This window comes from Phalaenopsis equestris, unplaced genomic scaffold, assembly GCF_001263595.1.
Source record: "Phalaenopsis equestris unplaced genomic scaffold, ASM126359v1 Scaffold232974, whole genome shotgun sequence".
In the NCBI taxonomy this organism is placed as follows: domain Eukaryota; kingdom Viridiplantae; phylum Streptophyta; class Magnoliopsida; order Asparagales; family Orchidaceae; genus Phalaenopsis; species Phalaenopsis equestris.
In genome coordinates this window covers 151,944-165,197 of record NW_018250931.1, presented here as the reverse complement: position 1 = coordinate 165,197, position 13,254 = coordinate 151,944, and the positions used below count along the sequence as shown (strand labels likewise).

The following is a 13,254-nucleotide window of genomic DNA, read 5'->3' as shown; positions in this document are numbered from 1 at the left end:
TCCTGCTGATGCTCATCCGAATGCCTATAAAAATGTTGTTCGAGGAACTATTACCTCACACTTTGCATGGACAACCATTTCCTCTGATTCATAACCTTCTAGAACAGCTACTGTCAACTGAGGTATAATCTATCTCCTAGGTTCAACTCCAATAGATGGCGTCTCTTCCTTGCTGGCTAGCAGCTGATACTCCTCTTTTGTGTCCTCACTCTCTTTCATGTCTACTGTGTCATTGTTCATTTCTTTAACTGCCCCCTGATCTATGAAAAAAATTGTTCCCCTGGTTGTGCAATCTGATGCAATATGCCCAAATCTGTTTCAGTTGCAATACTTCCTGACCGAGATGGATTTGAGAATACAGATTAGTGCCCTTTTTTCTCCCCTTTAAACTAACGTCTTCTCAAGAAGGGTCATCTTGGATGTTCCCTAGGTGTACTTTAGCTGTATGATCCTTGGGTTGAACCCTACCTGTAAGATGTGGTGGTCGCTTGACAACGTGGTTTCGCCACTTTTGAAGCTAGGGTCTAAACATTCAGTCTGTAGTGAGGTGTTAGTAATTGATGTTGCATCTCTTATTTCCTCTTGGACCATATAATAATTTTGTTTTTTTCCCTCACGTTGACATAGGTACTTCAGATTTTGACAGCAAATAATCCACTCTTCTTCAACTTGCGGTGACTAGCTTCACCACTCCGTCTTGTGGGACATTCGGTCACTCAAAGACATATTTCAAGGTTCATAGTCACTTAATGAGTTTGTCCTGATCCATGTGATCATCGAAATATGACAAATCCACTTGTATTTCAAAATTTTGGCTTTTCAGGTATTTTAGGTCATATCTTCGATATAGGGATCCTTCATCCCTGGAATTCGCATGGTGGAAGAGATTTACTCCTTTCATTTGATGTAGCAAGTCACCATTATAGCTACGAATGAACCATCCAGATTGCCTCCTCTCGAAGTTGGTAAGCCTCAGTTGTAGTTTGCGGGTTTTCCATTGCATCTCCTTCTAAAAATTTATTGGACACCTTTTTGTGAATTTCTCATTAACGGTATTGTGCCCTTTCCTCTCAATCAGCCTTCCGACGATTATCTCCTTGGCGACATGAATAAGTTTTGGGTGTGGGAGATGTGTAAGGGCGATATAGGGTGAGAAAGAAAGAAAAAAATTAGATGAAGATATGTTTGGGTATGATAGGTGCTAGAAGCCTTATGATAGGAGTAGGATTAGACTAGCTATGATAACAAATAACATCGGAGTTAACCCAAACAATAATAGAAAAAATAAATATTATTACTGGAAGCAATTAGACAGTTACAATCAAACACACTTGAGAGAGAAAATACAACACACTACACATAAAATTACGTTAGGGTGGGGCTCTCGTGATGGTGGTGACAGTTATAGGGCTTGGTGAGATAATGACAAGATAAGGAAGGGCTTTCCGAGCTGTGGATGAGGAGTGTCCGCGATTATGGGTGGCTGGAACAACAAGACAACAAGGGGTGGCAACCCAAACAACAGTAGTTGGCTGTTTGGTGCGGCTAGACAGCAGGAAAACAACAAGGGGAGGCGTTGCGACAATGACAACAAGCTGGAATGAGGGAAAGACCTGGTCCGGTGGCTTGAACTATAGAAAACAAACCAGACGGTTGTTTTCGGTTTCCGGGCGGTGACAGCTAGCAAGAATGGCAATGACAACGACTGTGAAGGAACGAGACTGTGGGATCGTCAAAGGAGGACTATCCAGGGGTTGTGACAATGAGAAGGATGGCTGGACGACGAGAAACTACAGGAAGACATCAACAGGACTGCTGTCAGGGCGACTGCAATGAGGAGGAAGGCATGCTAGCGAAGCGATAGGGATGCGGGAAAGGGTAAGGAAGATAATCACCACTTGAAAACCAATATACAATTGAAGCACTATTTGAAATCCTAGGATATAACCCTTAAAAGGAAGAATAGACGCCGGTGGTTGTCTCAATACAAAACACAAAAAAAAAGCTATTCCTAAAACATCGATAAAACAAATATACTAACGGGATAACAAGGAATGGCCTAAGTGGACTGGTAAACTGACTGCGACAAAACCTGGGGACTGATTTGGTTGAGGCATAAAAATGACGCTTGCATTGGATCGCGTAAGAGGGGGGGGGGGGGGGGGGGGGGGGGATTTTTACTCTGTATTGTGCCACTGCAAGTGCACATTTCATTATCAGTGTTTATTAGTTATTTACTCTGCTGATAGTTTTTGTCAATCTAAAATTTTTAATGCAAAATTAAAATGATCTATCCATTTTTCTAAATTTCATATAGATTCTGGTTAGATATCTATTAAATTGATTAGTTCATGAGAAATTGATGGAACTTTTGAGATTTACGATATATAAGCATGAAAATTTCACCCATTGCTGTAATCAACTTAATGCAATGATTTTCTGGATGGAAATTCCTTTATCAATAGATAAATCTATTATCTCTTGCTATGATTTTGAAGAAGGTAAAAATGAAATCACTAAATTATAATAATTGTCCTGATTTCCAAATAAAGCTGAATGATTGTTTTTTAATCATAATTTGCTATTATGTTTTTCTTCTTTTGTATTGCCTCTCGCTGCTATAGTGGGTATTCTTACTCAATTATTTCATTGCTTTGTATAATCAAGGTCTTATCTACTGCTCCCATTGTATATATTTTTATAATTTATTACAGGGAAATCAGAAATTTGCTATAATCAGAGGCTAAAGTTTACAAGGTCTAGGATAGCAGTGCCCTGTGTCGAGTCTCAATGTTTTTACCACAAACAAAGCCTTTCTTATGCTAGACGGCTTCGACTTGGTACACTGATTTGTGCTTCTGCTTTGGTATGTGCCCCTTTATCCTTAAAAAGAGTTGAAGCATATACGTGTTTCTTTGTTGTGGCTGTTAGAACTTTTTTCATTCATAAAAGTTCAAGCATATTGTTGTTTCCATATGTTCATGTTGGTACATGTATATTCATACTTTGCGTGTTCAAGATTTCACACAGATACAACTTGTTCTACTTTAAAAATTTGTAGCCTCTCTGATCACGTGAGATTTAATATAGCTTATACCGGAATTAACCCAAACAATACTAGGAATCAAATATTATTACTGAAGAGCTTATAGGTGATTACAACTGACACACGGAAAGGGAAATAACAACAATAGACATAGACAAACACAACTAAAGCTGCATCCCAAGGGGTGGTGGCAGGTTTGGTGGGTTAGATGGATGGAGGTTGGTTGTAGTGGAAGATGACAGTGGAGCAGCAGGTGAGGGGAAGATGCTGTCCTTGGGGCAGCTGCAGCAGTTATGGTGAGAGCGGCAGCGGAGGGAAGGTTGCGGAGGAATGGGAAAGTCTTGGATAATCACCACCTCAGAACAAGATACAAGCCAAGCACCACTCTCCCTTGGATGCAACCGTAGAAGGGAAAACCTGGAGATGTTGACGGCTATCTTGATAGAAAACTCAACCAAAACAAAAAACCTAAAACATAGGAAGGAAATATATGCCCTGGATAATTAGGATTGGGCCTACCATTTAAAGGAGGTGCCAAACCTAAGAGGAAGAGCCAATCAACTCTCCGCGCTAGAACGCGGGTGGGGACTTCTGCGCCCCTCTCCCCATCAATACCTATATCCTTTTTCCACTTTCCAAAGCTTTAATTGCTCCGTTCACCCTAGAACAGTGTTTTTTTCTTACCCAATTTTTTTAAGAAATTAACTAGTTATAGTTTCGAAATTTTTTAACCGCTGGAAGGTTATAATAAATTCTTGTAACAAAAACATGTGGCTGTTTGGAGACTGGCTGGTGGCTGGGATGGGTGGCGGGAGGCATGGGGCTGAAGGAAACTGCAAAGATGCTGCCCTTGGGGCAGCTGCAGCAGTTATGGCGATAGCGGCAGTAGAGGGAAGGTTGCTGAGGAATGGGAAAGTCTTGGATAATCACCATCTCAGAACAAGATACAAGCCAATCATCACTCTACCTTGGATTCAACCGTAGAAAAGAAAACCTGGAGACGTTGACGGCTATCCTGATAGAAAACTCAACCAAAACAGAAAACCTAAAACATTGGAAGGAAATATATGCCCTGGATAATTAGGATTGGGCCTACTATTTAAAGGAGGTGCCAAACCTAAGAGGAGGAGTCAATCGACTCTCCGCGCTGGAAGGCGGGTGGGGACTTCTGTGCCCCTCTCAAGCCCCATCAATACCTATATTTTTTTTCCACTGTCCAAATCTTTAATTGCTCCATTCACCCTAGAACAGCGTTTTTTTACCCAAATTTTTTAAGAAATTAACTAGTTATTGTTTCAAAAATTTTTAACCACTGGAAGGTTGTGTGTGTGTGTGTGTGTGTGTGTGTGTGTGTGTGACTGTAATAGTGTTGAACCGATCACGAATGACCCGTGAAGTTGTGATTTAATTTATTCACTTACATTGTAGTACTCTAACTTTGCTTCACTGAAAGCTACACTAGAGTGGAATTACTCTAAAAAATAACAAATCTTTCCACAAAACATTTATGTTCACCAAAATGAGTGCAACTGTAATAGTGTTATGTTTTTTGTAAATTGTTTATTTTTGTTGTTTACATTGATATTTTGATGCAAGTTTCCATTAATATGAATCTGCTATATTGTTTCGGATGGGTTATTTCCCTCCACCTTCCCCACCTCTAGTACCCTCTGTCCCTCATTTTTTACTGTCTGCTTCGGTCTATCATCATTCCCCTTCCGCCTTGAAAGTTATTACCTGTCCTTTATTTTTTGGGTTTTGTTTTGTTTTGTCTATTCAAGGATGGCAAAATGTTTGATCATCAGGTAAAAGCAACATATTCCTTTCATGTGGCTACAGAGTAATGAGGCGTATGTTTTATTTAATAAGCACTTTGAATAAGTTATGCATAATTTTGCATTATTTAATGTGATCACAGTTAACTTAGAAATAATTTGAAGTGATAATAATTAATGTATATTAAATATAATTGAACTTTATAATATTAAATTATGAATTTTGTTGAATTTACTATTAGCAAAGGATAAGGGTTATTATTTAGCATAACATTTCTTTTATTAGATTTAGCATATATGGAATAATCATAATTATGTTAAGGGATTCAAAAAATAAATTTGACGCATTTTTGATTAAATTACTTTAAAATATCATAGCATGTAAATTTAATTATGTACAAATAAAGTAGCGTCAAGCAATTATTATAGATAAGTTATTATTGTGTATAAACTATATTTATTATTTAGTAGTTATATTAAATTATCATATCTTACGTTTAAAAGTATTCTCTGTATTCATAATCAGAAAAATTAGTATTCTTAATATGATGTTATGATTTAAATAAAATTTTTATGAGGTTTAATGAAATCTTTCTTATAATTAATGTTTATAATAGTAAGTAGTTATCACTTAATGATAATATAGAGCAGATTTACTAAAGTGGTGTTTTAGAAGCAAGTGAAAACACTTGGCGGGTATTTCATGAACTCCTAGAAACTAGCTAATTATCATTAATTTTTTTACATCTGAAAACAGCATGAGATGAACATATTTTTTATGTTTGTCTTTTCTTTTCTCACAACAGAAAGCAGATTAAAGAAAAATAAAACTATTTCCAAAGATAATCTAAAGATTTATTTGATGATGCTGCATCAGTTTTGTTTTGTGCTTTCCTATTTTTGGAAATAAAGTTTCTTTTGCTTTCACCAACTTTTGCAAGTTCCTCCTCAAATTTTGAAGTCATATACAGGGCTGTAATTGAGCCAAGTATTTCCTGGAGTAGATATGGCTTGGCTATATTATAGGTTGTTTAATTTTGACTGGAGCTTAAGATGAGCTTTCAATTACATGTTCATACTTGGCTTGATTAAAACTTTTAAAAATTGCCCTTGGCTTGTAATTGATTTGTTTATATTAATTGAATGAGTATTCCAACAAGTGAATAAACAAGCTAACATTTTAATAAGTACTTGGATTTTTATAAATTTATTAACAAATGATTTTACAAATTAAAATTATTAAGCAATTGAATAAAATTTGAATTAATATCCAACTAGTTTACATCAATTAAATTAAATAATAATAAGTTACAAGTAAGCTTTGGTAGAAAAATTAGGATGGGATTTGGTTAGGGTCTTGGTAGAAAAATATTATGGAGATGATATGGACATGTAAGGGATGATTGGGAAAGATTTCACATAAAGAAAAAAAATTTAAAAAAACAAAACATAAAAATATAGTGATAAAATGATATCACTCGTTAAAGTAATAGAGGTGTGAAATATCACTAAATCTCCACCTTTTGGTCGGTCACCATACCTCCAATTTTCAAATAAGTATCAAGTAATAGAGGTGTGAAAAGGTCAGATTGCAGCTAGAAAACTCCCACCGCATCTAGCCATGAGCGGTGGGAAAATGCTGGTTTCAGCGGGAGCATTTTGAAAAAGCTGCCAAAATACAGTTTACCCAAACGACCAAAGCAGCGGTGCGGTGCTGCACCGCTGCGTCAAATGGAGCCTTAATCTTAGCAATTGGGGCAAAAATCTCTATGTAATCAATGCCATAGGTTTGTCTGAAATTTTTTGCCTCACATCTATATTTTGGCCGACTCTTTTGTGTGCTTTGTATTTCATATTAAAGATTCATTTGCATGCAACAATTTTTTTTTCTTTTAGAATATTTGATACTTTCAAGTACCATTTCTTTCCAGTGCCTTAATTTGTTCATGAATTGTATTTTCTTATTAAACTTGAACTTTTAAAGAACCTTGAATAATTTTTGACATTTTCAGGCTAGTAAGATTTGTAGTATATGCATATAAGTTAGGGGATAATTTATTATATGAGATATTAGAACTGATTGGGTGTTTGGAATTTTTTCTAAGAATAACAATGGCCATGTTAAGATTTTCATCATTATCAATTTTACCTTGCCCTTGCGAATTGATGTTAGGAATTGGTTCATGCATTGGGTTAGGAAAAATGCTTTTTTTGATATGCCAGTTAAATTTTCCTAATGCTTGGAACAGATAAATTGCTTTATACTTTTCTTATTGTGCATATTTTTGAATAATTTGGATTCAAATGGTTGAGATTCAAGCAGGTTTGTAAGCGGTATAGGTCGAGTGATTAATAAGGTAGGGTTGGTATTATTGTAAAACTTATACTCATAAAGAGAGTTCATGTTCCCACTTTGAATTGGTGTTTGTGAAAGAAGGATTGATTTTCAAACAATGTTACATCTATAATAGTAATCATTTTAGTATTGGGAGAATATTATTTATAACTTTCTTGGTGATAAGAGGAACTGATAAAAATATATTTAGTTTACTTCTTTGATGAGGAGGAATATGCGTAAAGCCAAAGTAGCCAAACACTTTGGTTGAATGATGCTGATAAGTCTATTTGTGAGATTAGGCATGGATGGGGGTTTGATAAGGAGTTTTGAATTTTAGAATTTTAGAATTTCTGATAATAAATGATTATTGAGCTACGCCTAATAATTTTTGGGATAGTGCTAGTGATCATAATTGATCAAACAATGTATGTGTTTTTTTAATGCAATCCCATTTTATTTTGTTTTAGATGCAAGAAATTTGGGGAACATTTTCTCGTTAGAGGAGATATTCTCCAAGAATGGAATGAAAATATTTTTTTCCCATTGCCAGCTCTATAACAACAACAACAAGCCTTTGTCCAACTAAGTGGGGTCGGCTACATGAATCCTTTTTCTCCATTTTGTCTTATTGAGTGTCATTTTTTTATTTCATTCTAATAAATTAAGATCGTTTTTTATACAACACGCCCAAGCCTTATTAGGTTTATCTCTACTTTTCTTAACATTCAGTGAAATTTAAAACATCTAGTCTCCTAATAAGGTCAGATCTTCGATGTTTAACATGACCAAACCATCTAAGTGGACTCTCTAATCTTGTCTGTCGCTGAAGCTACTCCAACTCTTTCAAGGTTATATTCGTTTTGCATTTTGTCTCTAATTGTAAAATCACTCATTCACTTGAGCTTTCTCATTTCGGCAACACTTAATTTAATACTTATCTTTTACAAACCAACATTTTGCACCATGAAGCATTCAGGCCTCACCACCATTTTATAAAATTTTTTTGTCTATCGTACAATAGCTCTGAAGCATTTCTCTACTTCAACCATCCGACTTGAATTCTACTAATAACATCCCGTTCAAGTTTACCATCACATCACTTTGAACAATAAACCCCAATAAACCCAATATATCTAAAACATTCACTCCTTTTAATGACTTGATCACCAATTGTTACATCCTTTCAACCAGATCTACTACTAAAATTACATTCTATGCATTCACTTTGAGATTTATTCAAATGTAAGCCTTTAGATTCTAAAGTTGTCACCTCCATAGATATAGCTTTTTCTGAACTCTCTCTCTAGTCTTATCCGCAAGATGTATATCATCAACAAAAAACATACACCATGGTACCTTCTGTAATTGTTCAATGAGAACGTTCATAACTAAAACAAAAAGATATGGGCTTAAATTCGACCCCCGATGTAATCCAACCGAAATAAGAAAATACTTGTCAAGCTTCCTTGTGTTCGAACACAAATAATAACTCTAGTGTATATATTTTTAATGAATTGAATATAAGCAATATCAACACATTTCTTGTTTAGAACTCTCCAAAGTATTTCTGCTTGAACTTTATCATAAACTTTTAAACAAAAATCATATGTAGTTCCTCTTTATTTTCTTAGTACTTCTCTATCAAACCTCTCAATAAGTGTATAACTTCCATAGTAGATTGGCCTGACATGAATCCAAATTGATTTTAAGGAATTTTTGTAACACGTCGTAACCTATGTTCAATTATTCTCTTCCATAATAGACAATGTATAGCTTACCATTGTCAGCTCTGAGGACTTAAAATTGGGGTTGGAATTGAGTCTTTATTGAGTGGAATATTTTTCAAACTAAATTGGTTTCGGACTTATTTTACATGGGAAAGATCTAACTGAATCTATTGCAGTCATAAAAAAATACATATAAACCATCTCATGCATAATATATTAGTGTATTTATATGATTTGTAAGTGCAAATGAAACACCTTAGGATTTTTATTGACACAAAGAGAAGAACGAACTTTTTATGCATATGAAATTTGGATGACCAAGTCATAAGAATGCCACAGTATGATTGTGCTTTCATCAAAGGAGGATACCTACCGAGAATTTTCTCTTTTGGCTTTCAGGCTGTCCATAATATAGATGGTAGAGAAACAATTTTTTTGCCTGGTTGATTTAACGAGTCCCTATCTTGGAAATCACATTAATTAGAAAGAAAATTAATATTACAATTTATTTTTTCGGGGTAATGTTGCAGATTGATTATAGATGACTGGAATGCTAAAGAACCAAGAGAACTAAGTTAAGAATTATAGAGCTAGAGATATTGATGGCAGGTCATTGCGATGTTGACCCATTGCTAATTTTGAGGGTATAATTTTTTAAACATGGATGAATGGTTTAAAATAATAAGATATCCATTATCATATTATCATTGGAGTCCACTATTTATGATTGTGGACATTGAAGGCATTTGAAGCCAATTAGTTTGAATGGGTAAGTGATGGCTTGGAGAAAGTTTCTTAGAGATTAGTTTTGTCATGTGATCTTAATTCATAGCAGGAGTTGGCACCTAAGGAATATCTTCTTCCAAAGCTATTTTATTTTTAATCACCCTCCTGATTCAACGAAAAAAATCCTTAGAGGAAGGATTAAAAAGACATGTAGTACAATGAGTGTGTGGAAGATACAGTAGTATGGAAAAGAGATAATAATGAATAATTAAGGATAGCAAGGTATGACCACCGATTCAAGATGGTCATTGCTTTATTGCATGCGAGACATTCTAAGCTTCGACACAAGCTTCCGAGTTCTGAGACATTGCTTTGACTCGAGATATGCTTGATGTTTTGGCTTCCACGTATATTGTGCGTTACAGCAAAATAATTGAGAAGTCTTTGACTGATGTTAAAGAAGGCAAGGGCTCTATTGGACTCAATTAAATTTGAACCATTCAATCCAAAATCCTCTTTCTCCTTTATCAATTAAATCCCAAATATTCAATTGCATCGTTGGATTGTGAATCACAATCCCTTCTTTACACTGTTGGTCTTGTGATCATGCCCCCATTGATTCCTTCTTGGATGAGCTTTCGTACCGTATCATGATGCTTTCAATTGCTGCTTTCAAGATCCCATTTCTACTGAGCTCTTATTGTGACTTCATCTACTGCTTATTCAAACCCCATTCGCTCATGTGCCTTTTTGCAACTTCTGCACCAAGCTCCCTTCATGACTTCCTCATGATTTTGCAATGACCTCAAGCTCTTGAATCAAGCTGGAGCTTGGCAATATAGGGATTAGCTAACTTCACGCTCAATGTTTGAGTTTGATTTTAGTTTTAGTTTGAGTCTGTTTTCTTACAAACAAATTAAGCTTGAGTTGGCTGTGATTTAAGCTTGACTTAACAAATTATAGGTGTTGCTTTTATTCTTCTACATGTTCAGAATCATTTTTAATATATTTTGCTAGAGTTCTAGTGTTTTCTAAAATTTTTATGTACTTATTCTGCAAGTGCTACATTTTTTTGTTTGTATTTTTAATCAATTATACTATGTTTAAAAAAAATGTGTCATGCACTATGACTCTTGTGCAATGGTGTGCAATTCGCCATTGGCAATTATGGGAGGATGAAATTAGTTGGGGTGTAAGCTGGATTGTATTCGAGCGTGTAGAAGTTGCAGCAGGCGTTGGCATGGGCTGGCTACACGGATTTGTTGGTTGTTGCTAGTGGCTGGAGTAGAATTTCACAATATGTCCACTCTGAAATGATTGCTACATTTTTCTTTTCAATAATGGTGCCCACTGTTGAAATCTACCTTTAGTTCGTGTGGCAAAATGGTTAGTCTATGTATGAACTTCAACCCGCAAAATGGTTACTGTACGTTATGTATGTTAAGTTCATGTGCTTGGCTACCGAGAGAAGATTAATACCAAATTCGAAGATCTAGTGATTGAGACAACACTTCTTTTGAGGGAATTCCCATGCAAATAAAAAGTTGATAACTAGGAACTTAATTATGTATGAATCAAGGCATTTTATTAGAAATGAGAACTTTGAGGATCTGTTTCTTAATTTTAAAATAACTGTATGCTCTTATAGAACTCGTCGAACTATTTAGAATTTTTTTTGTCTCTCCAAATTCAATTTATTAAGACATAAAGCCATTTATTTAAAATAGTTTTACATCATTTTGAGTGTTGATAGATTTATTAGAATGTAGGATTTTGTATATAACTGAATTTTATACACCATTTTTGATTTCTTATACACTTTAATCTAGTTGATGGTTTTAATTTGTTGGGCGGGGCTCCCACAAGCATCTCACCTGGTTGGATCAGGCTTGACGTTGGATTGAACTTACTAGATTATCGATCAGACATTATATCATGGAATTTGCCTCTACCTTCTCGTTTCTTCCATGGCCCCAAAGTTTCCTGCTGCTATTGCTGGCTTTTTTACTTTTCCGGGAGTGTAGCTTTTTTTTATATAAGAATTAAACAATAATGACAACTCGGATTCATTTGTTTTTTTCATTTTTAGAAAACTTGTTTTAAAAATAATGATTTTAATTTAATTAATTGGCTTTGTTTCAATGAATGAAAAATATAGGCTGAAATACTTCATTCAATGTTTACAGTCATACTCGACCCATAAATTTTTAGTTTTTTAAATCGGTTCTTCAACTTTCCCTCAATCCAAACAAAGACTTTGCGTATGAAAATGAAATGAATTACTTAATGATAGTTTCTAACTTCATTTAACTAAATGATGGATTTAATAAATTTCTCCGTTTTCAGCACGTGCCTCCTAATTTCAAGCAGCCAGATTGTCTTCTTTGCTCTTTTCTCTTGCAGCTTTTCCTTGTAGCTTCAAAGGGCAATGTAGCGACTAATACTGATTCTTCTTACCGCAGAACGCGAAATGTGCGGCAGAGCAAACACAGACCGTTCAACGTCAATCTACCACGATCACTAATGCTCCCTTACAAAGTAAGCATCGTCGCACATTCTATATGGCAGACATTTTCATGGCCGATTGCTTTCATTAAAACATGACATCCCTTTTTTTTTTTTTTCTAATTAATGTTACAATTTACATTAAAGTGGTCTGTGGTAGGCTTGTCACCAATTAAAGCACTTGTTTTGTTCAGATAAGGAGAAGTCACCAGAGCTTGATGATGGTGGCACCGGCTTCCCTCCGCGGGATGATGATGGCGGCGGCGGCGGTGGAGGCGGCGGAGGACCTAATTGGTCTGGTGGTTTCTTCTTCTTTGGCCTGCTTGCATTTCTAGGCTTTTTGAAGGACCAAGAAAATGAAGGACCATACAGGGATAACAACAGAAGATAAAAGAGAGAGATATAGTTTTCACTTTTCTATCAATACCATATATATGTATTGTTTTTGTTCTGTTATTTTCTGCAGGGATATGAATTTTAATCATAAAATATTTTTCATTGAATCTGAATGATTTACTTCCGAGTCATGATTGATTCTCCTGTAATGGACCAATGAGCACTAAATATGAACCTTGCTTATTTTAGTTTATATATGTAAATATAAACCGTTTCAATCATCGGTTCTCTTCCACAACCTTGATGTTTGACAGCTTTGTGGATGTGAAGCAATGCCCGGCTGGCTTGCTTACTGTTTGATCTGAGTATCTCATGCAAGCAGCGCTTCCTATTAATGATAGAATATAAATTGTTTAATAAGACTTCACTACTATGATAATCCAATAATGGGATGCTATATAAACTATGGCTGCATGGCATGATGTGGCTACAGATTATTTAATACCAAAATCAAATGTTAAATACATAAAGACATGAAAATTGTGTTGTATGTACGTGAATCCTCACACACATACAGATGTATATATGATGTCATCACTGTGCAACTAAACTGTGTCACCGAAATAGAACTCACAACAACAGAATGACTTCAAAAAGAAGCCTAGAGAATATTATAATTGAAAGCTAAATAATGAATCAAGGCTCAAAACAAGGAAGCTTCCGGGATCTGAACTTTTCATACTACTAGGTTAATTTTGTGGGAAAAAAAAGGGGGATTAAGAAAAGGTGGTACAAGAATTC

The 13,254-nt window shown here is 35.2% G+C and overlaps 1 protein-coding gene across 1 annotated transcript in view; it reads left to right on the top strand.

Annotated features, from left to right (window-relative positions):
• LOC110038509 overlaps window positions 1-12,703 on the top strand; it is an 18,463-nt gene extending 5,760 nt beyond the window's left edge. The window contains exons 3-5 of the mRNA XM_020743374.1: window positions 2,715-2,866; window positions 12,075-12,150; window positions 12,312-12,703. Coding sequence (XP_020599033.1) covers window positions 2,715-2,866; window positions 12,075-12,150; window positions 12,312-12,508 — 425 coding nt within the window. The 3' untranslated portion in view covers window positions 12,509-12,703. The remainder of the gene's footprint in view (window positions 1-2,714; window positions 2,867-12,074; window positions 12,151-12,311) is intronic.
• Window positions 12,704-13,254: the final 551 nt, after the last annotated feature.